Consider the following 25,974-nt stretch of genomic DNA (forward strand, 5'->3'; position numbering starts at 1 on the left):
TTCTGTTGAATCGTATACACTTGACAATTATATGTATTAATAAAACCTTTTGTATTGTACTTGATAGAAATACTGAATAAATATTATAGAATATTGATGTCACTTTGACATTTCATATTGATTTCCATAGTAACGCACGTATATATTAATATTTCTGTTGCTAGGACCCCATTAGCAACCAATAATAGTGAGTAGTAAATATAACTTTTAACGATTTTTTTCCGAAACATACTAAACAAAATTAACTGAAAATGAATTCAATTCTGCTAAAAGATGGCCAAAAGTATTAAAAGAATGCGTTGTCGTCGTGTATCTTTTAAAAGTTTCAAATATCTAGCTAGTCGGGAAGTTAGTTAAAAATCTTCAATCCTCCAATAAAAATCTTGGACAAACAAGAAAAAAATTGTACTGGACACACAAGAAAAAATCTGTACCGGACAAACAAGAATACGAGCTAATACAAACGTGGGAAAAAGTAATAACTGTGTTGTACACCGGTGTCAATACTTTTTTTGATTTGGAATAATTATATAAGTATAGACGATTAGTTCAACAAAAATTCAAGAATGATGCAGAATTTCGTGTGGTGACTAGTGGGTGTATCTATAAGTCAGTTTTACGTGGTATCAAAATAATGTTTTAAAATGGGCGAAACTTAACAGGAATCAAACATGGAGTACAAGATTAACACAACGAAAATAAATGTTCTTTATGTGCGTACAAGTTTTCATATATTTTGACATGCATATGGACTATATTATTATGATAGTTACTCTCTATCTTCTCGTACTCAATACCTCGACAGAACTAAGATTTTCTAAATTTTATTTTATATATTGATTTGGTATGTTTAACTAGTGACTACAACAAGTAACTCGAACAGTAATAATTCAACATTTGAAAAGATGCACGTCATAATATTCATAGAATGTTAAAATCAGATATATTATGAGGAGTTTACAGTCGAACAATTAACTTTGAAGCTAATTGGAATATATTGGTCATCAGCGCATTTTTATTAATTCAACTCTCAGCTTCTCAACTTTATAAGCAAAGGATTAAAATTTCAATTAAAGAAAATCTTGCCAAAGCAATTCTGATGTAATACTTTAATTAGAAAATTATCAGGTGCGAAAATACGAAGATATAAAATTTACATAATAATAAATCAGTTTTTAAAACGAACCCCTATTTAATATAAAAAAGATTAAAACTATGCATAAATCAAAAATATCTTAGGTAAAACATATAAAACTAAATAATCTAAATTTTAATAATAAATATGACCATAAAATATATGTATCTAATAATAAGATGGGGTCATTACAAGTTTATCTTTGACTCGAATAAAAACATTTTTCTTTTTAATGATTTTAGATACCTATATATTTATTAATTAATACAGTTGAAATTGTAAATTATCAAAAAAAACGTCTCAAATTGCAAGTTTCATATTTTTCCGCTAGAAAGGTGGCATTCAAAAGGTACTTTGTTTAGATACGTCACTGGATACACGGCCATCATATTGATAATGATAATACGTTTTCACGTTTACGATAAACGGTGAGCTTATTAGGTGAGGTTTTTTTTTTGCCAGTCACTCATCAGTTATGACACATCTTTCTAAATAATTTGAATACTAGGTACATATTATATACGTTTAATATTTTTTTTTTGAATTCTTTTTTGGAAATCCCGAAAGGAAAGACCCAGAATTCAAAATTTCATAAATTTGGGAAATTCCGAATCTTGAGATTGTGAACTTCACGGAAAATACCCAACTTGAATTCTATAATCAAAAGTTTTTGCTAAAATTCCAAGAATCATTTTTTTACGTACTTCCATAATATTTGGCAATCGGTTTGAGGGAAAACCCGACAAAATAACACTGACGACAGAGATAACTCAAAGAAAAGGTCAGACTGATAGGTTAAACTCAAATAATCATGATATAAAATAACATTATATTATATAGGTAAGGCAAGTCAATAATTTATTCAGTATACATACGGAATACAGTAAAATCAACACGTTTTTATATTTAGAGGTAATTTAAACAATAAAACATTAGATAATGGACAAAAACGAGCTGTTTTCTAACAGACATGATCCAGCATTATATGGAAAAATGAAATTCGCACATAAACAAAACAAAATGTTAACCTTAGAAGATATTCCAAGTAAAAGTGATAATAACAATAAAATTGCGTGGATTATTTCGTTTTCTTTAAGTTTCTACGCTATTGTCAGGTGTGGTATGTTGCAAAGTGAGTTAAGTGATACCAAATCTATGCAAAGTAATGTCAGTTTTATGCCAAGTGATATAATAATGAAGCAGATTGAAAATGAAATCTATGAAAGAATTCATAAAAGGATGGCGAAAATCTATGAATCATCTACAATGGCAAGTGTTTCACAGGAAGGAAGCTTTTCAAAAGAAGAAGTGGTCGATTTAATGCCGAATATTAGAAGAATGCAAAATTGTAACTGTCCTAAAGGTATAATACCTATATGTTATTGAATAATAGTTATTGATTTATACAATAGATTTTATTTGCTAGTTTTCGATTCTAACATAACGTCCGGTTATTTCAGTCATCTTATCTAGCACTGTTTCCACAACTTTTATTTCTCAGCGGCATAAAATTTAAATTATTAAATTGTCATGGCACACTTTTTTAAACATAAGAATAACATTGGATATACCTAAGAAACTAACCTGTTGCAATATGTGTTTGTAATAAGGGTAATATAATAAGAGTAACACGACATAATATAATACACATAGTATTTTATAACACTCATAGAAATGTGTGAACACTGCATTATAGTAATTATAACACTAAAAAATCAAGAAACTCGACGTGACGAAACCAGATAAACGCGTAAATACCTATCAGTCTCATATTCAACTGGAACTAAAATTATTGGAATTTATAAACTGAATTCAAATTTTATACGTGATTGTGTACATGAATAATAATTATATACTTAAACAATTTGTGTAAAAATGGCTTCTAAAAAGCACTGTCACAGCTTTTCACGCCAAACGCTCTATATAATATCCCAAATACTAGTAAGTATTTTGGAACAGGTTTTGATACTAAGCATTTTTTTACACTGGTAGTAAGTATACCTACTTAGTCTTCAAAATCGACTAGTTTTACTTTTATCCGTGAAAAAGAATTTATAATAATATATGAAACCATTTTTTTTACTAACATTGTATTACAATCCATGAATATTATCTTCCATCAGACAGTCAGATACAATAGCGGCTGGTCCATTAGGTCAATTGGTCAATGACCCTCCAAAAATAAACATCTTACAATCTATGTAGGTTATAATCTAAGATGTAGGTACAATGTATTATAATAATTATCGGCTAACACGTCAAGGCGAGACGCACACGGACGAACGAACTGTGTGTATAAAATTCAAACAAAAGGAATCCGCTCGGTCACTATAATTTGGGCATTTGGAAATATGCCGGAATAAAATATTTCTACCTATTTCTCTTTCTCTCTCATTTTCCATATGTGAAATGGAGAAAACACACATTTCGCCAGTCTTTTTTTTAATTTGTTTTTACGCTGCATAGGCAAGATTTTCGTCATTGTCCCAGAAAGAGATAACAATACATTTTTCAGTGTGTTAAAGGAAACAGGTATAAAACGTTGTTCTGTTATTAATTATTATTGCCTCGCGATTTCATCGAGCATGTATTATATTACCTACCAAGCATGGTTTCAACCGTATTATTTTTTATATTTTTATTATTTCATACTTCCTATTGTTGTCTGAAAGTTTCATATTATGCAATGTCATTGTTTGTTTTGTAATATTATAGTACTCAACCAAAAATAGCTTTTTAGTTTAGTTTAAATACAACCTTTGACTAAAACGCATCGAATGCATTCATTGTATTAAACAGTTAAACCATTGTATAAAAGTTACCCTTTAAAATGTAATCTGCTATATTAATCGTAAAAGTTACCTTCTAATAAAATCAGTGGAAATATAAAAAGTGTTTATATATACATGATCCCGCCATTTCATAACAGTACACAACACTTTTTCTGATAGTGATAGTTTAATGAAAAAGCTACGGAGTTTTTATTAAATATTTTTGATTGTTTAATGTGAAAATAGACATTTTTTTTAAAGGGTTAGTAGGTATCTATCTTTTTAATCTAACTATCTAACAATTTATATCACTTCTTTTATAATGTATAAAAAGCCAATTTGCTATACGTCTTTTAAGTGTACAACGAAAAGGCAAATTAAAATAATATAAAACTGACCTACCAAATCATCGAGCATAGAGCCGCCAATGGTCAGATATATTTATACCTATATGGACTACTCGTATTTTTGAGATGATGAGCCACAGTTATGTTAACATTTATTTTGGAAGTCTAAAGGGTGTACGACGGACTACATGGATTTAAGTATATATTGATACCGAGAAGAATGGTAGAGAACTCACATGTATGCTGGCAGCATTCTTCACGAGCGTCACTTCGATTGAGGGATGTGTGGACATCAGGATATATAATTCAAGATAAAACACGTCTTTGATTTGACAGTTCCACGTGGAACTAGGTTTATTTACGCTAGAGCATAGGCAAACATTGATAATATTACATCATTTACATCTAAAGAGGTCTTAAATTAGTCACCGCACTGTCTTTATATTAGGGGTCGATTCACTATTGTAATCACACGCACTAAGCACTGATTCACTTTTTCTCTCACTAGGGAATTGATTAACTTTCATTGGATTTTTGCGCGAGTCACCGATTGGTATTACAACGATTACGGATTATTAACGATTGATTTAAAAAATGGGTCGGGAACGCCACCGATTGCGCGGCGACACACCTCGCCGGCGTGACGGTTATTTTTTTGCGTTATCCCTTCATTGTAAGTGGACTCCAAATGACTTTATTTTTCAAAAGCATCTTTTTAATTTTAGCGGGATTTATTCTTCTCAGGAGAGGGGCAGAGAGGTGCGGGTTATTCGAGAAATATTTAACTCTGCCTGGGCGGCGGTCAGTATTCAAGGTCGCCTGAAATTTCTTAGAAAAACGATCAGGTACTCGGCCCTGTTTTCGCCTGTCAAAGTGCGTTGCAATGATGTTATTTCGTAAATCAGGGGAGGTGAACCCTAATTCGGGGGCGTTTGATTAGGTTGTGGATTTGTGATTTGAAACTGCGGACCAGGGGTTTTTTCGTCCGGTAACAATATATGTAACGTTATTATTATGTGTATAACAAAGTATAACATTTGAATGTTGTAGCGTCACTTGTCCTTGTAGTAACATCAAAATCTTGAGCGGTAATGCAGCTTACTGCATTTTCATTTGTTTAAAAAAAAAAAAAAATGAATCATGCTTTCAGTTGTTCTTTTTGACTCCATCATTAAACATCAACAGCATAAAAACTGTTCTGTCATTTACTAAAATAAAATTAGCAGAGCTAGCTGCCTCGCTAGACCTTGCAGGTCGCTTGGTGTCCTAATCTAATGGAAGTCTAGATAAAATGATAAAAAAGTATGATCACCATGAAACCCATTGATTTGGTACGCTAATTATTTTATGTAGTAGGTAGTTTGTATTGTGTCATAGTTTTTCATTAGAATAGATTTTCGCTCAATTTGTCTCACCTATAAAAATTATAATATATTACATCTGGGATTTTAACAGCTCAATGACGATTTACTGTGAATACATACATCCTGATTTAAGGTGAAAAGGGTGAAAAAGGGGACAGTTATCCTTATGTGAAAAGCGAAGCAAACATAGCGAATACAATTTTTGAAAATTCATATGACGTGTTTGGTGATGATACTAGTAAACGGTACAAAAGAGAGTACATGGTAAGTTCGTCAAAATTATGTTATATTTAATTTATTTGCATGAAAAAACATTAACAATTTGCAGTTGAATACGTTCACAATATAATATAAAACTGTATTATAAAAAAATATCACCTTCAACCGTAGTTAATCTACTGCCAGATTTCCAGACCTCCTCGCTCTCTAGTTCTGCGCTGCCACGTTCGTCGATCCATCGTGCTTTAGCATAGACCTATAGCCTGTAAATGTATGTTGGGTGCCATTGTAAGGGCTCATACGCACTAGCGGCAGGCCGCCGTGGACAACCACCAATCGCGTTTTGTACGAAAAGTACCTACACCATAGGTACGCACTGCGTCTTGGCGGTTTGGCTAACGCGGCGGTTGTCACGCACAGCGTGGCCCGCCCACGGCCAATAGCTCCGCAGAGTAGTACCAGTGCTGCCAACCGTACTATAATTATAGTAGTTGTACTAAAATTTTGGTCCGCGTACTATGTACGATATAAAACAGGTATAGTACGCCCAAAATACTATAATTTTGAAAATCGGAAAAAATATGTAAAAGTACTAAAATGTCGATATTTCCGTTCGATAAATTGGTGCGAAGTACTATAATTTCGCAATATAAGAAGATTTGGAAAACTTGGAAAAAAATGCTCGAAATACTTCCGTGACTTTGGTTTAAAAAGAAATTTCTTGAATTCTTCGGGAAGCATTTTTGGTCGGAAGAGGTACCCACCTAAATAAAAAGGGGTCTCGGAGTTCCTCAAAATCTCCGTTATTTTTTTTTTTGAGAAACAAAAAACCTATACATTTTCAACAGATGACAACGCGTACTATATTTTCCTCCCAAATACTGTAATTTTGGAGGCTCTGTACTATAATTCCACTATGAAAAAATGACAACACTGAGTGGTACGTACTATACGGTTAGTCGGAGGCTGACAGTATGCGTGATTACACGTTAAAAACTTATTCCGATATCGATTTTGACACAGAAAAATTTATTCACTATGTAGAAAAACGACCTTGTATATGAAACATGAAATGTGCCGAATGTCATAGAAATTTAAAAATTCTGAGTTGGAAAGAATTCGTTAATATTTTTGGAGGATCAGACGAAAAAAAGAAAAACATAGATTTTTTATTACTTAAACAAATCTGTTCATTTTGAAACTAGCTACGCCTAGCTGCTAACGTAACTTCGTCCCCGCGATCAGCCGTCTTGCGGACAACCGCGAATATAACGGCAACCCGCGGTTAACCGCAATGCGGCCTGCCGCTGGTGCGTATGAGCCCTTAGACTACATTTTCTAAAACAGTTGTTTACTCGCCGAGCGAATTGTTCAGCTTATTCCCATTTTACCAGATGGACGATCTCTATCATATTGTGTATTTGAAAATTCATGGACAAATGTTAGTTATTTTCTAATATTGTCAACTCCAACTACGAGTTTAAAACAGAAGGTGCTAATTACATTCTAACCAATTACCTACAATGTCAAGAAAATATTTCACTTTTCACGTGGCTTAAGTTTACTTATTACCCTCATTTGATATTCCAACCGTTAGTTTCGAATTATGTCAACTACCAATTCGAAGGATTTGAACGGTCTCGTACTATGCAAAATTAATGTAACTTGCCTAACACTGAAACCATAGGACTCATTGTGTGTGATTTTTAATTTTATCTATTAGTTAGCATGTTAATAATTTGTTTGTGAATAATTTATTTTAATGTTTCATATTATTCTATTTTGAATGCTTATGTACTTACATTATTTATTATTTCCAGGAAAATAATGTTCATCGAAGACGCATTCGTGGAACAAAAAGTAAATCAGGCGATGATATAGCTGATATTATAAAGGTAACAGTTTTTACTATTGAATACATTTACATGGGGTTTGGGGTGGGTACTCGACTGTACAATACTCAACCGTTCTCGCAACCAACAGCGACCAATATGTGTCATTAACGCAGTCGATCCAAATGGGCTAAATAGTATGAAGTTCAAGAGAGAAAGTTTTATTTATCATAGGAATCTGGTATCTACAAAATTATAATAACATCGAGATAGACGAAACCGGTCTCAAATGTTACCCATGATCTGGGAACATTACACTGATGTTTGGCGGTATTGTATAAACATACTAATAACTTCATATTTTTTTTTTGTTCATATTGATCGTGGACAAACTTTTTTTTAAATTTGGGTACCTACCTAATAACTTTGGATGAGACAAAAACTTTTTCTAATTATCAAACCACTAAATCTCTTATATTATGTATTTTAATTAAATTGTATGATTACACACTACAGTTAAGTTATTTTGGGGCTTGTTTGTTTGTATTATATTAATCTTGATTAGCTTCTATACAAATAATTATCTAACAAGGTATTGTTTTTTAGGACTTAGAAGCTGCTGGACTGGGTTCGATCGCTCAAGCTCTAAAGGATGTTAAGGTACATAAATATAGCTTAATTTTTATAGATTTAATATTTATAATATATTCATTTATTCGAAAGAGGGCGAAGACCAGTGTTTCCCAACGTGAGCGCACGCCCCACTGGCGGGCAATATGACTGTTTTGGATGGCAATGTGCAAATCGATAATATTTGTTACATTTTCTTTGATATTGCAACCCTGACTTTCCGAGAAATAGATGGCAGCACTGTAATATGTGTACTTTTCCTTATTATTTTTTACTGATCAATATGAGAAAAGATCAACAGTACATTCTCTTGTTAGGAAACTATAAAATTTTGATAAGGGACATGGAGGTTTTTGAAGCATAGAAGTGGGGCATGGCTCAAATAAAGTTGAGAAATACTGGTGTAGATGGTAGACGATAACACACAATATCCACAAAAACACAGTCACTGACAGACAATCTGAAAGGAAGAAAGTCTCCCAGGAAAGGCACACATGGCACAGAACACAACAACATACTGTCATCTCCCGTCAAGTCGTGAGTGAGAAGATGCATTCTCTTTTCGCTCAGTTTACTGGTTGCTGGTTATCGTCTGTCATTTGGGACTTGGAAGTGAACAAATTACACTTCAGAATGGTTGAAAATGGCGATTTTTTTTGTTTATTCTTCTTCTTCTTCTTTGATGGCGCTACAGCTCAAATCGAGCCCTGGCCTACTCCACCCCCGTCCTCCAGCCGGAACGGTCCTCCGCACGTCTTTTCCAGTTCATGATTTTTAGCGGCTGGTTGGCATCTTTTGTAATGTTGTCACCCCATCGTGTGCGTGGTTTTCCCACTGGCCTTTCCCCCCCTGGGTTTCCTTCGAGGATCTTCATCGGTTGTTTATACTATTTAGTAACTATATTTTATATAATTTTTGCGGAGGACGAAATGTATCTATTTACGATTTGGATGTCTAGGAGCGTCTGCCAGCCAAAAATCATGTTTTCCATTTCGCTTTATTTATAGCGCTGTCAGCGAAAAAGCGCTTTAGCGCTTGAAGCATTACCTCTTCCAATGCAAGCAGTCTCCCACAACAGCGGTGTACAATTCCAGCGTTGCAGATATTTTTTAATGGCCGCGACTTACAACGTTGCCGGATATTTTAAGTTATACTTCTTTTGGCGCGTTTTGGAAATCAGATCAGAGTGTTTTTTTTTGCGTGTGACATGTAACACATAATTTATTTAAATCACCGATTGTTCGGTTATCAGCCGAACGCACTACCTTTACGCCACAGTATGATACTGCAATCGTGACGATTATACATTATAATATTATAGTTTAGAATTGTTCCGTTGCCTAGGCAGCGAATTTATTAATGTCGGACATTTGCAATTATTCCTTACGTAAACAAACTATTGAACGTCAGAGTGACATTTGGTACTTTAAAAATAAAAACAACGAGAAACCAGTATATAATTTAGTGGTGTAAGTTAAAATGTATATAAATAAACCAACGGCGTTCCAATAAGCGGCCCATTTTCTTACGTGTGTAATTTAACAAGATAATTAAGAGCTAGTCGAAGAATCTAGGTAATCACAAGTTTTGTTTTTGTTTTATTACGCCAAAGAAGTATAACTTCTAACACGCGTACATAAGTACACACACCGTTTTTTTTCATAATCGGCCATTACTTTAAGTCATCTCAAAAATGGTCCTGCCCTCTCTAGACCCCCAGAGAACATCCCGCAATCGGTGACAATACGTACATCGGGTATGTCCGCAGCGTAGGCCTACGATGCATCAAGTGCTTGGAAAGGCTACCATTACATCTATAATCATAACTATGTAATATAAAGTATAAAAACGACCGAATCCTCTATGACCCGACTGTTCTGTTATACACCTACCATGTGTTTTGTATTCAACTTTAAGAATAATAATTTAATATTCTTTTCTAAATATTAATTTAAAATTGAAATATTTACGAACCAGAAAGCTATGTATAAATTTTCCAAGAAACGGGTCGATATTCTCGAGGACTTCACGAACCGAAGTTGCGTTCCAGTCCGCTCCAGACCATTTTGAGCACTGCCTAAGACGTAATCTTTTTAAACACACCTCTGTATATAATATTACACCATTAAATAGGCTCTGTATCCCCGCTAAGCCCATATATTGAATGTATTCGTAATTGTGCTTGGGTGTGGGTCCATGACTATGTAGGTAGATAAATGTACACTACTTAAAAATTACTAAAAGTATATCATAAGTATTGACTTAAAATAAAGTTTATTGAACCTTTAAAAATTTTATTGCCATTAATCAGATTAATTTATCGAAAGTATGATATTAAATGACGTTTTAATATAATGTTTATATTAATTAACTACTTATAACTTTTGAAGGGTGATCGCGGTCCGCCTGGCCCACCAGGTGTGAGTGGGCCTCCAGGAATAATCGGGATGAGAGGCGACAAAGGTGATCAAGGACTTATGGGGCCAATTGTAATTATACCTTTATAAGTTAATAATTCATTGTGCGGGCGTTTCACGGGTGATCTGGTTTCCACAAGGGATAATTATTATTAACTATTTAGTAAGAGAGAAGTTCTCTCATAATCTAGTAATGACTCTCAGCTGAAATAATATACAAAACAAATTAAGCCCTGACGCCCAAAATTATTAAACGTGGAACATGCTTTAGCGTGTTGGCTGGCAAATATCTGATTTTCTACCTACTAAATCTCTGAATGCTGGTTTTCCAAATTCGAAAAACTAACAAATAATCCAGTATATCGGCTATTTTCAAAATGTGTTTTCCGCTGTATTCCTCATAACCGAACTGTACCATTTTTTCTTTTTTTTTTTAGTTTTAATTGCCAGTTTTGCTCCTAGTAGAGTAGAGTATACCTATAGGTTAAGGGTGGATTATTGTCATTTTAAATAACATTACTTTGTAGGCTAATTAAGTCATCGATATTTTAGGACAAGGATTTATAATTCACAACCTCATCCCCAAGATTTTTTAATTTAAATAATAAAAATTATTACTCTTCTTTGATCAAATAAATAATCTATCCGTGATGGAAAAAGGTTAAATATCTTTTTTATAGGTATGTATTTGGTTTTCTAGGGTGATACTGGTGCAGAAGGTTTACCTGGCGCCATAGGGTTACCAGGAAAAGTTGGATTAAAGGGAGATTCAGGATTACGAGGACTTACAGGAATACCTGGTCAAATGGGAGAGAAAGTAAGTTTAATTATTTTTATCATAACTTATAATTATGATTTAATAGGTTTGATTTAAATCTATCTGGTCTTGGGAGCATTGCAAGACCCAAATTACGATGATGGGATGACGTGGCTCAGAATGATTGTAGAAAGCTATCCTAGGATAGACCACGATGACGACGACAAGTTGTTGGGTGCGCACCACGAATGATGATAAATATGATGTTCTTTTATGAAATCTGTCAATAAATTTATTAAAGGCTATATTGCGTTGTTAACAATTGAAACCTAATGTCTGTGTAGTAAAAAATATGCAATCATCAGCTAATTCGTGGATCTCCTCAAAAATAACAAGTATCATTGATTAATGAAAACTATGTAAGTTATGAAATGTTTGATTATTTTTTTTGTATTTAGGACCAGCAGGAATAAAAGTAACTCAATATTTTAATTCTCCACATTTAATTAACAGAAGAAAGATTAATTTGGATTAGATACATTTTATAGCACCTTTTTTACTAGGTTGAAAAGTTCCCTTTAACTGACATAGTCCCTTTAGTAATGTCTCCGTAGGTAGACAACATCTGATATTGGACTTAATTTGAAATCCCCAATAATGTGTAGGTAAATTTTAGAGCCATACAAAAAATATCAAGTAAATAACTATTTTCGCAGTAGAGAAGAAAATTTATCAATTTCGATGATATTGCTTTGATGGATGAAGCTGGCTTCAGAAAAAAGACACAAAATGAGAGATGGCGTGTCAAATCAAGAGTGTCGCGTATATAGTATAGTACCAAAGACGATGCCGCAATCAATGTTCAAGTTGCAGGATGATATAAATTATGAGCGCTATAATCACAGTATCGAGAGAGGAATAAAATAGACCTTAGTAGGTATGACAAAACAGTCTGTTTCTATAAGAATGATTTTTTTAATGAAAAATGTTTTTCAGGGTCATTCCGGAATCGGTATTCAAGGAGTTCCGGGACCAATAGGGCCAGCTGGACCTCCAAGACTTAATGGAATAGCTGGGGTTAAAGGAGATTTGGGAATGCCAGGAGCTGTGGGATCACCTGGGCCTGTAGGCATGAAGGTAACTTAATATTCTACTTTTTTACTCCTGTAATTGCTTTAATATTATTGTAAAGCATCTGAGATAGATCCCTATTCCGTTCGCATTATTTTAATAAATTATGTCGATAGTGAACTGATGATGATGAGATGGTAGAAAAATAGACGCATCTATGCGGAAATAATACGCCTGCTTGCTAGCAACCTGTAACTCTTCTTCACGCATATCGACTTTCACTATCTATCAGAAATCATGGAGCTCCGCCGTTACTATCTAGGGTGAGCCAGCGATATTATATAAAACTTGTCATTGATAACTTGATATGAATAGACAAGTGTTTCCCAAACGCCCGTCCGCCGACCACTACCGGTGCGCAAATAGTTATGGTCATTTTAACTTGATCACTGCCAGAGCTGAGTTAGGTCATCAAAGCATGTATGTCAGGCCATGGATAAGTTAACTCGGTAAAGTGACTAAGACACTGAAGTTGTGACAACCCTGTTTGTGTATATTTTCTAAACAATATTTATCATTTCGGCGTGAAAATATTCACGAAATATAACTCGAAAAACATGTTGAGTTGACAAATATTTATCACTCTGTGCCTATTTCATAATTATGTTTGCGTAATGGATTTATTTTATTCCAAAAACAACTGTCCTACAAGTCTTAGTGTACACCTAGTAAAAATTAGCTGCCAGTGATGTTTATGCCAAAAATTCCAAGAATTACGAACTTAATATTTTTCGTCAGGGATTTTCCACAAATATTTTTATGCTGAGAAATAAGATGGATGGGTATAAAAATAATATGTTTCTTTGGGATAACCCCGTACAATAGGAAGAAATAAAATGTTTTCACCTTTGCAAGAATTTTTAATTGCTTCCGACGTCAACCGCAATGCAGCGATTTATCTCTCCGAAACAACACTAAAACTATCAACTACCTATTCAAGCAAAGATACAGCAGCATATTTTACAATTACTCATTTAATAATTTTAAATTGTTTTAAATATACTTAATAATAAATTAATATTATTCATTGCAACTACTAGGTAGGTATCGTTTCAATCATAGGTTTTTAAATAAATTGAATGTAATACACAATTATGTACCTACTCGCTTATGGATATTATGAGATTATTCATAAAGACATCTAAGGGCATAATATCATTAATTATATTAAGTACATAATACTGGCACTCCATTCGCGAGCCTAAAGTCCGAGAACAATAAATCGTCCGATTTGTCTATGCTCTGCTACTAACCAACGAACGAATAAAAAAGGCGAGCTGTCAAAAGTTGCGATTATCGTAATGTCTTCCGATAATCCTACAATTTTATGTTATGTATATGTAGACTTGCATAAAACAATATAGCAATATATGGCAACTCGGAGAGTAAAATATCAAATTGTTTGAAATCCAACGAGCCTGGAGTGCGGATTTATAAGTCCACAGACCTGAGGTGTTCTACGTGGAAAAAAAGTCCGAAGACTGTAAATCGTCTGATTTGCGTGCCAATGGAGCACACGCTTAATTATGTAGGGATATTTTCATAAAATATGAATATTTTTTAAATAGCATATATATAGAGCATATAACTAACAGTTACAGCTAACGGCTAAAAGGAATTTCTTGAGAAATCTGCCCAGAAGATCATATTGCATCGTGGAGCCATTTTTTGGATACATTCATTATAATTATAAAAAATACTATTCTAGATTTCTAGTGGCGAGGAAGTCAACTCTCATCTGTCAAGGTACAACATAACCATAGACGAAAAATATGGTGCAACTAAGTTAATTAGCCTATGGTACAATTAACTTGTTTATTAGTCTATGGTATAACTCTGGCTGGAGTGCCAGAGAAGAATACTAGGTATCCTACTAAATTTTTAAAAGCGGTCAACTAAATTATTTCTGTTCAAATTTTAATCTAGTCTAACACACAAATATTATTATACTTGCCATTAAGCATTTTAATAATAACTCCCTGTGCTTATTTAAATACTTTCTATAATATATTATTTGAATACTTACCATTTAGCATTTTTTTACTTGTTGTTGATATTAAATTATTCCACATTCCAACATTTAATAATCCACTTTTATTAAGATACTTCCTTTTTTTGCGTATATCCATAAATAATGCTTCCCTAAATTTCAGAAGTTCGATAATTAACAATTTATTTATTGATCGGGTTTTGACTATTTCAATTAACGATAAAATGTTGATGGCATATATTTTTTGTACTCACAATCAGACTGTTAAAATGTCTGTTATACATTATAATATATGATTTAAAAACTAAAAATTAAAATACTATTTAAATAATTTCTTCTTTAGCGGTCCGCGAACTATTTTTCCTATATTCACCGGTCGGCATATTGTGTAAAAAGGTTCAATATACTTACAATATACCACTGCAAAACTGCAAATCAAAATATCAATAAAATTGGTCAAGTAACCCTGAGATCAGATAATGATTGACCGTCAGAAGACATTAATAAAATATCACTAAGCAAAGGGTCAGAGGTGTTATAATTTTATTCAAGTCATAAGCTCAAATTACATTGGCAAATTGCGTCTGGCCCGATCGTCTGCCACGACTGTCAAACTCTATTCTCTATGGATTTCAAGGATCGTGAGCGATCGGGACAAAAGTGGAAAGTTTTCTATTATTCCGTCGTGCAATCCATTCATTAGCAAGCGAAAATTGCCGAAAACGCGCCCGCTCGTGAGCCATGCAAATGGTCGTTCATTCTACTGCTCGATTTCAATAACTACAAGATGGCGAAATCTGAAAAATATGTATGGACTAGCGCTGAAGACACAGTCCTCGTCGAAAAATGTCAAACGGCCGCGCAAATTTCAACAGCTGATGCTCGCTAGGTTTGATAGTTCAGTTTTTTTGAAGTAAAATTGCGCGGAAATACGTTTAGTGTAGCCACCAATCTAAGAAATAGCTAGTTTTCGGTCAACCTATATTTTAATAATAGCAACACTTTGTTAATTTTAAACCAATCAAAGGCAATGATCAACGCGATTGAATCGTTGCATGTAATTGCAAAATAGCGTTAAAATGTTGGCCACGATGGTTATTGGATCGGGTTGGGTCTGCGCGTCTGCCAATGTAATTAAGCCTATATACCCATGCACAAAATAATCAATAATATTATTTAGAAGAAAGCATTTATATTCGCTTGTATGAAGGTAGAGCCAATACTGAATGTGTGAATACTAGACTCAATAGGAGAGTACAAAATACATCTGAGATAAACTATGTCCAGCAGTCGTTATAGAGGAAATAATTATTTATCTTAATATTTTTCCAGGGCGACGCCGGTATTGGGATCCAAGGTCTGCCTGGACCAATAGGTCCAGTCGGACTTCCAGGACTTAGTGGAGTCGCGGGAGTTAAAGGCGATTCGGGAATGGTAGGACCCGTGGGATCGCCTGGGCCTCTAGGCATGAAGGTAATATTGATAAAAATATCCTTAATAATATCATAACAAAAGCAAAAATACTAGAACATCGTATGGATGAGGGAAAAATACCAAGTTCACGCTGAACATCAGAATTTTTAAGAGCAACCAAGTTGAAATAATTGTTACTGTCTTTATGCTATTTTCTTTTACAATAATGTATTTATTGACTTATTAAGTTCCGTACTAAATGTAAAGAAAATTTCAAGGGTGAACAAGGTCTACAAGGGCTTCAGGGGGCAACTGGAATCCCTGGACCACAAGGGCCTCAGGGAGCACAAAGCCTACCTGGGCTACCTGGACCACCAGGGCCTGTAGGAGTAACTGGACCACAAGGAGGACAGGGACCACCAGGACCTCAGGGAGCACAAAGCCCACCTGGGCCACCTGGACCTCCAGGGCCTGTCGGAGCAACTGGACCGCAAGGAGGACAAGGGCCACCAGGACCTTGGGGAGCACAAGGACCTCCTGGACCACCAGGACCACAGGTAATAACTTCAATAAATCTAAACGTCAATACAACTAACGGGATTACCAAAATTCTACCGCACATATATTATACGACTGCTTGTGACTATGAATGGTGGTAACCGTAGGTTGCGGACTGTATTTCTCATACTGTTTAAATGGAATGTTTACACACGCTGCGTAGTCTGTGCCGACGTTGAAAAATCTCCGTTCTTACCCCGTAGGTACCTTACAAAGAAAGAGAAAATTTTAAATTAACATTTTAGTAAGAAGCTAAATTGTTAAACTAATAATATAAGACAAAAGAAGTAATTTGATTTTGATATAGATAGTGTGATCTATTAACATGAGATAATTTATAAATTTAACAATACTTAAAATATAGGAAGTTTATAATGTAAGTAAAAAAGTTATGTTAGAAAGATATTGAGTAAGAATAGCGCAATCTGAAAGGTGACAAATCAATGAAAGAATAAAAAGAATCCTTGAATGAAATATTTGACATGGATTCAGCAGGAAAAGAGGTACCATGCTTAGACTATAAATACATCTAGACGCCACCCATTGCATTGCTAAATGAAGGTGTGTGCCGTGCGTTTGGTTTGTGGGCGAGCGAACGCATTCGTATACAAATGTTTGAGACCATAGACCATTATTTTGCTAGTGCTCGCCCAAAGTGCTCGCACTAGACGCTCAGCATTAAAATATTTTTTTCTATTTTTTTATGTTATATAGTATTTTTAAGTGGTCAAAATGCAACCATTAGGTAAAGATATCCATTAATTATGTTATTTTAAAGAAACACTAGGTCACTTGATGTTAAAATACATAATAATACACTTACAAATAATTTGTCACGAACATGTATCTACTTACCTGTGAAACATAATACCATCTTCTTGCTTAACAGTACGGCTACCATATTTTAATACAACACACAGAACCATCTTTTCTACTTAATTAACTAAAAATATTTACCACTGACTTTATACATACACTGACTTTTACAAAAACTAGCAATTTTAGCAACACGGTTTTGACGCTTAGTTAAGCAATAAAGTAAGATTTGGCGGCGACACCGTAGCAAACCATCTCCCACATCTGTAAACTTTTTATCTTACTCTAGCGCGTGTCGCAGAGATTATAAGGGTGCCAAATACTTTCTCACTCGCACTTATGCATCGTTTTTGTGCAGGCCTTGGTACCGTGATATTTTCACAAATCATTGTGTTTTATTTTCCAGGGATTTCCAGGAGCAGTTGGCCCACCAGCAATGCATGGTACGTACTGTAGAAACGTATTATTATGTTTACATAGGAAATAAAAAAAAACAATTTTGAATATTAATGATTCAATTCATTTCAATTCAATTCATTTATTTTATATATTGTGGTATAGACATGCGTATAGACGTGAGGCGAACAACTTAATAAAATCAAATATGCATTTAATGATGATGTATATATAGATCTAAAAAAATATGTTCTGCTATAAGAGGTATCTAAAAATAATATATTGCATTAGACATACAAGAAGATTAAATTTCATGTATTCCTAGGTACAGTCTTATTCCTAATGACTCAATGTTCAAAGTTCTTATTTCCTGCCAATACAACCTGGGGTGACCCTTTGCCGTCTTGAACCATACTCTTCCAATCTGCTTTTATTCTCCACTTAAAACGCCTGCAAGTCCTTCTGTAGGGTATCAAGCCACCAATGTCGTGGTCTTCCCGCACTCGGTTTTCATTCTGTGGGTCTATTCTATACTTATCGACCGCTAAAGTGATAAAGTTATAAATATTATCAAACTTAGGGTTCGTTTGTATTAAAGTATTAGCACTTATTGTAACAATTACAATAAGATGTTTTTAATTGTTTCAATAAGTGCTAAATTTTAACAGCAGCAACCTAGGTGACAAAACAGAATAACCAGGGGAAAAATAGAACATTTTTTTTTGTAAAATCTAAATCTTAATTAAATACTGATAAAACTTAATTTTATAAACAAAATATGTATATATAAATAGTTAATATTTAAAAAAGAACAATTTTTAAGTGAAATCATCAACTGTTTATTAGAACTTAAAGGTATACACACTGACAACGAATATGTACCGATAATTATTCTAACTTATATAATAAATTAAAACAATAAAGTAGGAAAAACTTTATCACCTACCTATTAAGTCAAGGATCACAATAAAAAATACAACAAACCAATTATGAATAGTTGAAGTGTTTCTGAAAAACCCTACCTCATTACTAATAAATAATAATTCACTCGATAAGCGTATAAATCGACAAATCCTAATAATAGATCATTAATAATTTATTATAATCAATAGAAATACTTTCTACACTCAAGAGGTGTAAAATTGTCTATTCTGGGAACCATATCAACGTAGGGTAAGAGGTACAATGATGGGCCAGTTAAGCGAATTGCTTGCTTTGATCGGTCAGAACAAACTTATTAATGCGGTTTTGTTGAAATGCAATTTTTTTTCGTGTTAACAAAGCATGTATATTGATATATATGTGTACATATTTTATAATACCAAACATGGTTATTACAAAAAATATAAAAGAAAAGAAATCACAAAAAGTACAGTGATTGGCCACACTCAGATAGTGATCGGCCACTTTCCAGACAGTGATGGGCCACCCGTCTTTTTCTGCATAAATTAAACAACTAAGGCTTACTTTTCAATAAAATATTGAATCAAAGTGTCTAATCTTATGATATAATCAACAAACATACTCCTTTATCTCACCGTTGATGTAATAAAAGAGGATAGAGTGACAGAGAGTGGATTCTAAGGTCTTAGAAAATTATTGACCTGTCTGTTGAATACTTCATCACCTGAGTCACTAAATAAAACATCAATCTCAATTGGGACATGAACTTGCTGAGATTTTGGAACGCAATTTGAATGGAAGCTATCTTTATACGCTGAAAATTATAATTTATAAAGATGTTTTATTATTATTTCACAAATCGCACAACGATTTTGGCCGCCATTTCTTAAACTTTATTATTTTTGATTGCCTCAACTTTCAATTGCCTCATTGAAATGTGCTGTTTTTGCCTTTATTTTTTTATCTTCCTCTGCACTTTTCTTGTTTTCCATTTTTTGGTCTTAAATACCTATCTCTATATTTTTGCAAAGTAATGGCGAATGGAACTCTTTGTAAAAAACGTTTATCGTTTATTTTCGGTCTCTGAGGCCATGATAATGTTTGAATTAGAACTGTAGATATTATAGTTACCATATTTTTATTTATTTCTTCCATGCGTCCAGTATCTATTGCCATGTTACATTCTCTCTCGGCACTGACACTTTAGACACATTTAATTGGGTTATATTTTATATGCTCTAGCTGTTGTCAGATAATGACTTAGTTTTTCCGCAATCGGTAGGTATGGTATAAAAAATGTTTTTTCTGCTTACCTCCACTAGTATTTTGAATATTTTTTAAGATTTTCTTCTATTTAATTGCCTACTAAATCGTAAAATCTTTAAGGATCAAAATAGCATTTGCGGTATTTTGCAGCTTTAACTGGAGGGAAACCAGTTATATCTATAGGCTGAAGAATCTTAGGTGCATTAGGATTATAGTGCTATAAGATGTATTTCAAATAAAATTTTAGACACAGCTAGCTAACTTGGTAGATGAGATGTGACTTATGCCTTTCGATAAATAATATAGGAAACTCTATACCCACAGTAACCAGATTTGGATAGAAAATATTTCCAATGTATTGATATCGATCGTGGCACTCCGATATTTTTTTTTTGCAATTTCACATAGTGATCCCCTATTTTTATAAAAGTATGCAACAGCATCATCTATAGTTTTAACATCATATTTAAACTTAAATTATTCAATAATTTGATATTCTGAAAGAAATGGGAAGTTAAATGTTTCTAAATACAGTAATCGGCCGCGTGGCCAACGACTGTTTAAAATTAAAATAACATAAAAATAAAAACGGCAGGTACCACAGTGCATTATAAATATTGTATTTAGCATAAAAAAGTTAGTTAAAAGTAAAAAAAACATTTTTTTAGTCATGGGCCAGCCCGGCTCATCATACAACTGCTGCCAATGGCCACCCAGCTAGATGTGACATTTAATTTTAAAATAGTCATAGTTTAACATAATTATATGTTTGAATATCCAGCATAACGACTATTAAATAAAAAGTATAATTAGTAATATAGTTAAAGAGATCTTACCTTCCAAAGTATGTTATTTCCTTAACAAAAAGTTAAGTAATTGTCAGACAAAATGCAAAACGTGTGACTTGGTATACAAAATGGTCACTTATATGGTCAGTCCTGCTACCTATACAGGAAATAATGTACTAGAACCAAAGTATATGATGTTGTGAGTCACATATAGGAACAAATACCCATAACTTTGGTTTTTAAATACCTATTTTTTGTGTTTTACTGCTGAGTGGCCCATCACTATTCTACCATCAGATTGTACCTCATACCCTATTGGGAATTTAATGGAGTCAACTAATGAGATATGTGAATGATATTATTTCTTCAACTCGTAGTTCAAATATTCAATAATATTCTTACATGCTACTTTTTTATTTTTTATTATTATTATTTATTACAATGTTTAATATTAAATATTTCTTAATCTTTAGTCAACCCGCCTCCTCCAGAATATACTAGTGGTATCAACTATGGCCCACCACATGAATGGCGGCGGTAAAACTGTACCCGGCACAGGGTAAGTGAATGTAATGGCTAAATTACATGATTAAACTAGTTGACTTGCCAACTCTCATCGCCTATCTGTTACTTTGAATCATCTCGCCGAGATGTGAGCAAAATAGAATAAGTTATATTTTTTCCCCAATTCAATTCCATGACTGCCACAATGATGGAACAAAATCATTATTTTATGGTCCAGACCTAGCGCGGTGCAATCTATTAATGTTGTAATTGCCTTTATAAGAATAGTTACCAAACTGTTATAATATGTTCATAATTTCAACACAGTAACTACAAAGCAAACAAGTGGATATTATATTTTAACAAGTAAGGTGAATCGGGGTAAGTGTAACTTGGGGGTAAGTGTATCTATTAAGATTTCTCAGTATCTACTACAAATTGGATGATGCCATAAATAGAAAGGTGATGCAAAGTCACTGATTTATAAAAATAATCAGAAATGGTGTCGATACCATGTTTTCTGAGGTGACTACATGGATTATTCTCCAGGCGACATTTTGAAGTCGACGAGTGAGATGGTAGCTGTTACTAAACTATTTTTTAATACACGGAAATCTGCACATTGTAGTTGTAAAAATTGATGAGTATATGTGTTTTGATACCGTGCTTCACGTTTTGTTATCCTGCGATCTTTCTGTAATCAATTGGTACTAGAACTTGTCTTATTAAACAGTACAATCATAAACCTGAATTTAAAAGATTGTCCACTAAGCATAATAGTATTATATTATGTTGACAAAAGAAGTTTTTCCCATGATCCTTCAAAAAGTAAATACGTTGACTAATAAAAAATACGTCGTTTTGGTTTCGGGACATCACTAGCTCTTCATATTACATCAGTATGACACACTTACCCCAAAAAATGTTATAAGTAGTTCATTTTTGTTGAAATTCTATGCTTACTTACTATAGTTTTAACTCAAGGCTCAATATCCATTAAATGAAATATTTATTACCTTTCTATGCATGTAATACTTTATGGTTTTGAAGTAATTATGGAATAAAGATGAATTTAGTTACACTTACCCCAATATTGGGGTAAGTGTAATAATCAAAAAATATTAAAATGTCGTAGTATAGTAAGATATACAGTGGATTCCTTCTGTGTATATTAATAATGTAATCTTAGACTGTATTGTAATGCTTTTGTCAGCGCTCGAAATGGAAAATTTTACGAACCGGAACGCTCGATAATTTTATGAAAATATTAACGTTGTTATCTAATTGTATATGTATTTCATAAAAATAAGTCTGTTAGACTTTTTATTATATGACATGTCTAGCTCAGACGGTCAAATTTATATTTCCACGAGAATTTATGAACCGGAACGGCGCTCCGGTGCGTTCCGGTCCATTTCGAGCCCTGGCTTTTGTATATCTACGGTAAAGTTTTCAACTGTTTAAAACACACTTATTCATCATGAACTAGGTTAAAATTCATATCATTAGATTCTATGTAACACTCACCCCTGACTCACCTTACTTAACAAGTTTCTGATTGTATTTAGTAGCATATAGCATAATATTATGTTTGTTTCGCATTCTAATGGTTTGTAAAAATCGAAAAATCAGGCAACCTTCATTGTGTTAACGTTAAATACGTTAAATAATGTAATGCGAACTAAATAATATCTGCAAATAAATATTATAGTAGATTATCTGTAGAATACTGCAGTACTTAACTACTCGTATAGGTACAATCTGAATTCCGCATATTAAATTTATATTTTAAAATCTGTTTTGAAATGAATAAATTGAGCAAAAATCGTAAACTATTGACATTGTGGTAGGAGTTCTAAATCAAAAAACAGCATTGTACGCTAATAGAGTATATTATATTCGTTTAATTGAAAAAGTTTCTTAAGGTGATTTTTACATTCAAACTTATTAAAGTGGAAGTCTGCACTCATGAAAAATATGAGTTGTGCCACTGTAGTTCTCCTTGCCTGATAATCCAGATATAACTATTGATAGTTCCAGGAGATCATGCATCCCGATGGTACATACAAGCTAAACCGTCTGATGGTGGTCGGGTTATACTTCAACGACCTTCCAGATCACTTTATTGTATAAATAATTACATTTTGCTGGACAAACGTTTATTTCAACCTTTTTGATTTGGCGGTGCCGTTGAAGCAATATCTCGGGGAACCTATCTGATTGACACGTCGATCCAGAGTTTACGCCTAGATCGGTAGATAGTGACACACCTGGCCAAAAATGCCAATTCGAATAATAAAAATGCTTCGTTTACTATCATATTATATTATGTTAAATCGAGACCCACTATACTTTATTATTTTACGTGGTTATCCTCAACAACTATTTATGTATAAATAAATTGTTTATATATCCTAAACCCATATTATCAATAAATGCCTGTAATCCATTGATAATAAAATTTTAATAACCATTTTTTGTTGCCATAAACAATCGTTACAACATCAGAAAAATAATATATCCGTGCAGGCACGCACATGTTTTTACGCCAAATTTTATGCATGTATGTTTTAATTTTCTCATTCAATTTAATACAAACAGATCTAAGAATGAATAGCAATTGTTAGAATCTCTGAATGTTTGTGAATTTTATTCTACGTATTGTACTTATTAATTGTCAACACAATATGTTATTTTTTATTTTAATTCACTTGTATTTGTATTTATTATTTTAAATAAAGGGGGTTCTCATTATACGAGCTTTCGTTATCCGAGTTTCCGCAGTTACGACTTTGCATAAAAATGCAAACAACTAGAAAAACACATAAAAAAAACAAGCGCAATTATTATCAATAGCGCACAATCGTCAACTGTCACATTCAATCCCACACTCTTACGCTATTTCTGTCCTACTCACATGTCTTTTTCTTTTCTAAATGTGTCTCAATTAAACGCATTTATAAAGGAAGTCCCCGTTTTAAGAGATTTAAAACTTGAAATTCTTTTAAAAAAATTTGAAGTTATTCACATTTATATTTTTTATAAAAATAGATGTTTTTAAAATAAATTTAAAAAAGATTAAAACTATGAATTAGTCAAAAATCTCTTGGGCACAACATAGAAAACTAAATAAACTAATATTTAATAATGAACATGACAATAAAATATATGTAATAATATTTGACAAATTTACGTTTTATAACATTTCTTTACAATTGTAAGTTTATCTTTGACTTAAATAATAAATAAATTTATTTTTTATGATTTTAGTTAGGTACCTACATATTTACTAATTAATACAGTTGAAATTAAAGATTATCAAAAAAAAAGTCTCAAATTGCAAGCTTCGTATTTTTCTACTATGTGCCTCTGGTAGGTACAGACGTCGCCTTAAGGTAGCCAAAATTAAATAATAAAATAGGTAAGTAGGTCCCTACCTAACGAATTTGTAGAAATTTTGAAACAAAAAATGAAAAAGGGTGGCATTCAAAGAATACTTTGTCTAGATATGTCACTGGATACACCGCTTAACCTAACCTAACCTAACCTAACGACTTTTCAGACATTTTGAAACTAAAAATGAAAGAGGGTGGCATTCAAAGTCCGCTTAAGAACGGCACTTTGTCTAGAGACGTCACCGGATACACCGCCTAACTTAACCTAACAAATTTTCAGACATTTTGAAACTAAAAATGAAAGAGGGTGACATTTAAAGTCTGCTTAAGGCTATACCTCAGTTGAGGCACGGTCTAAAAAGATCGTGGCTAGGCGATGCGCGGATTGCGGGTCGCGGGTGCAAATGACGCATGCCAAACGAAATATAATTTGTCATATAAATCTAAATATGATATGAGGTTAAGGGTACTTAAATAGGATTTACAAGGGGATATCATATATATATATATATATATTATATATATATATATATATATAAGGGGCAATTGGAATTATAAAATACGGAAAAGGGAATTCGGATAGAGCGAGGAGAAGCTAGTTTCAGGAAGTGGGTCTCGATCCCCGTACCTTACGCCGCTCACGTGCCTTCCAACAATATAACTTACGGTTTAGACTTATGGCCGAGGAGGTTCTGAAACAAGAAATACTAGAAATGCAACCCCCGGAGGGGATAATGTCAGATGTAACAAAATAAAGAATAGGTTCAGTTAAATAAAAGACGGCGGTAGTTATAATAAATAAATAAATTTCTTGAAAGGCAACATGGTGTATACATCTGACATGGTAATACTATGAACACCAGAATTTAATCAAATTTAAATATACTGGAAAGAAGCTATGGTGAACTAACTATAGAAACATAATACTAGCCACGATGTCCGGATGCCAAATACAAAAGATCACAGGAACGATACAGAAAATACTTGCGGTTCAACTGGATGATGACAGTTCTTCAACATTGTTCTTTTAGGTTAAACGGTGCACTGAATTTAAAGTAAGCCCACCGGTTACTAAGTTCACCGGGGGCTTACGCTAACACTGGACTCGACGACGGCTGGGTATCAAAAAAACCTCATAATCCCACCGGATTATCTTTTTATAACATCCTTAATCGGCGGAACCTGTGTTCAACTTGCAACTTCAGTGTTGTGACGTTTCGGCTGCCTCGTCGCTATGTTTTTTTACAGGTCGCCGGGCGAAATGGTGTTGCCATCGTATCGACAGATATCATTATGTATACTCGTTGGTTATGTTATTTGAACATAACAATGCATCCATTTA

The 25,974-nt window shown here is 33.4% G+C and overlaps 1 protein-coding gene across 2 annotated transcripts; it reads left to right on the forward strand.

Moving 5' to 3' along the window:
* The first annotated feature begins 1,999 nt into the window (after positions 1-1,999).
* On the forward strand, positions 2,000-23,991 carry LOC147073478 (uncharacterized). Of its 2 annotated transcripts, none has more exons than XM_085945510.1 (12): positions 2,000-2,498; positions 5,751-5,881; positions 7,657-7,731; positions 8,275-8,328; positions 10,689-10,787; positions 11,416-11,532; positions 12,469-12,609; positions 15,926-16,066; positions 16,285-16,563; positions 17,787-17,823; positions 21,207-21,292; positions 23,272-23,991. In XM_085945510.1, exons 1-11 carry the CDS (start codon positions 2,075-2,077, stop codon positions 21,272-21,274), a joined length of 1,566 nt encoding a protein of 521 aa, XP_085801636.1. In that variant the 5' UTR covers positions 2,000-2,074; the 3' UTR covers positions 21,275-21,292; positions 23,272-23,991. The 2 variants fall into 2 exon arrangements, with proteins under 2 accessions (XP_085801636.1, XP_085801637.1); XM_085945511.1 differs by having other exon boundaries at positions 23,278-23,991.
* The last annotated feature ends 1,983 nt before the right edge of the window (positions 23,992-25,974 follow it).

This window comes from Rhyacophila brunnea, unplaced genomic scaffold (assembly GCF_057557595.1).
Source record: "Rhyacophila brunnea isolate RB1 unplaced genomic scaffold, BYU_Rbru_1.0 scaffold_18, whole genome shotgun sequence".
NCBI classification, from domain to species: Eukaryota; Metazoa; Arthropoda; class Insecta; order Trichoptera; family Rhyacophilidae; genus Rhyacophila; species Rhyacophila brunnea.

What these genes read in the sequence shown, in the direction of transcription:
- LOC147073478 (XM_085945510.1), top strand. Translation starts at nt 2,075, where the DNA reads ATGGACAAAAACGAGCTGTTTTCTAACAGACATGATCCAGCATTATAT. An exon ending in ATATAGCTGATATTATAAAG is followed by an intron (nt 7,732 to 8,274) that starts GTAACAGTTTTT and finishes ATTGTTTTTTAG; the next exon opens with GACTTAGAAGCTGCTGGACT. An exon ending in CTGGTCAAATGGGAGAGAAA is followed by an intron (nt 11,533 to 12,468) that starts GTAAGTTTAATT and finishes AATGTTTTTCAG; the next exon opens with GGTCATTCCGGAATCGGTAT.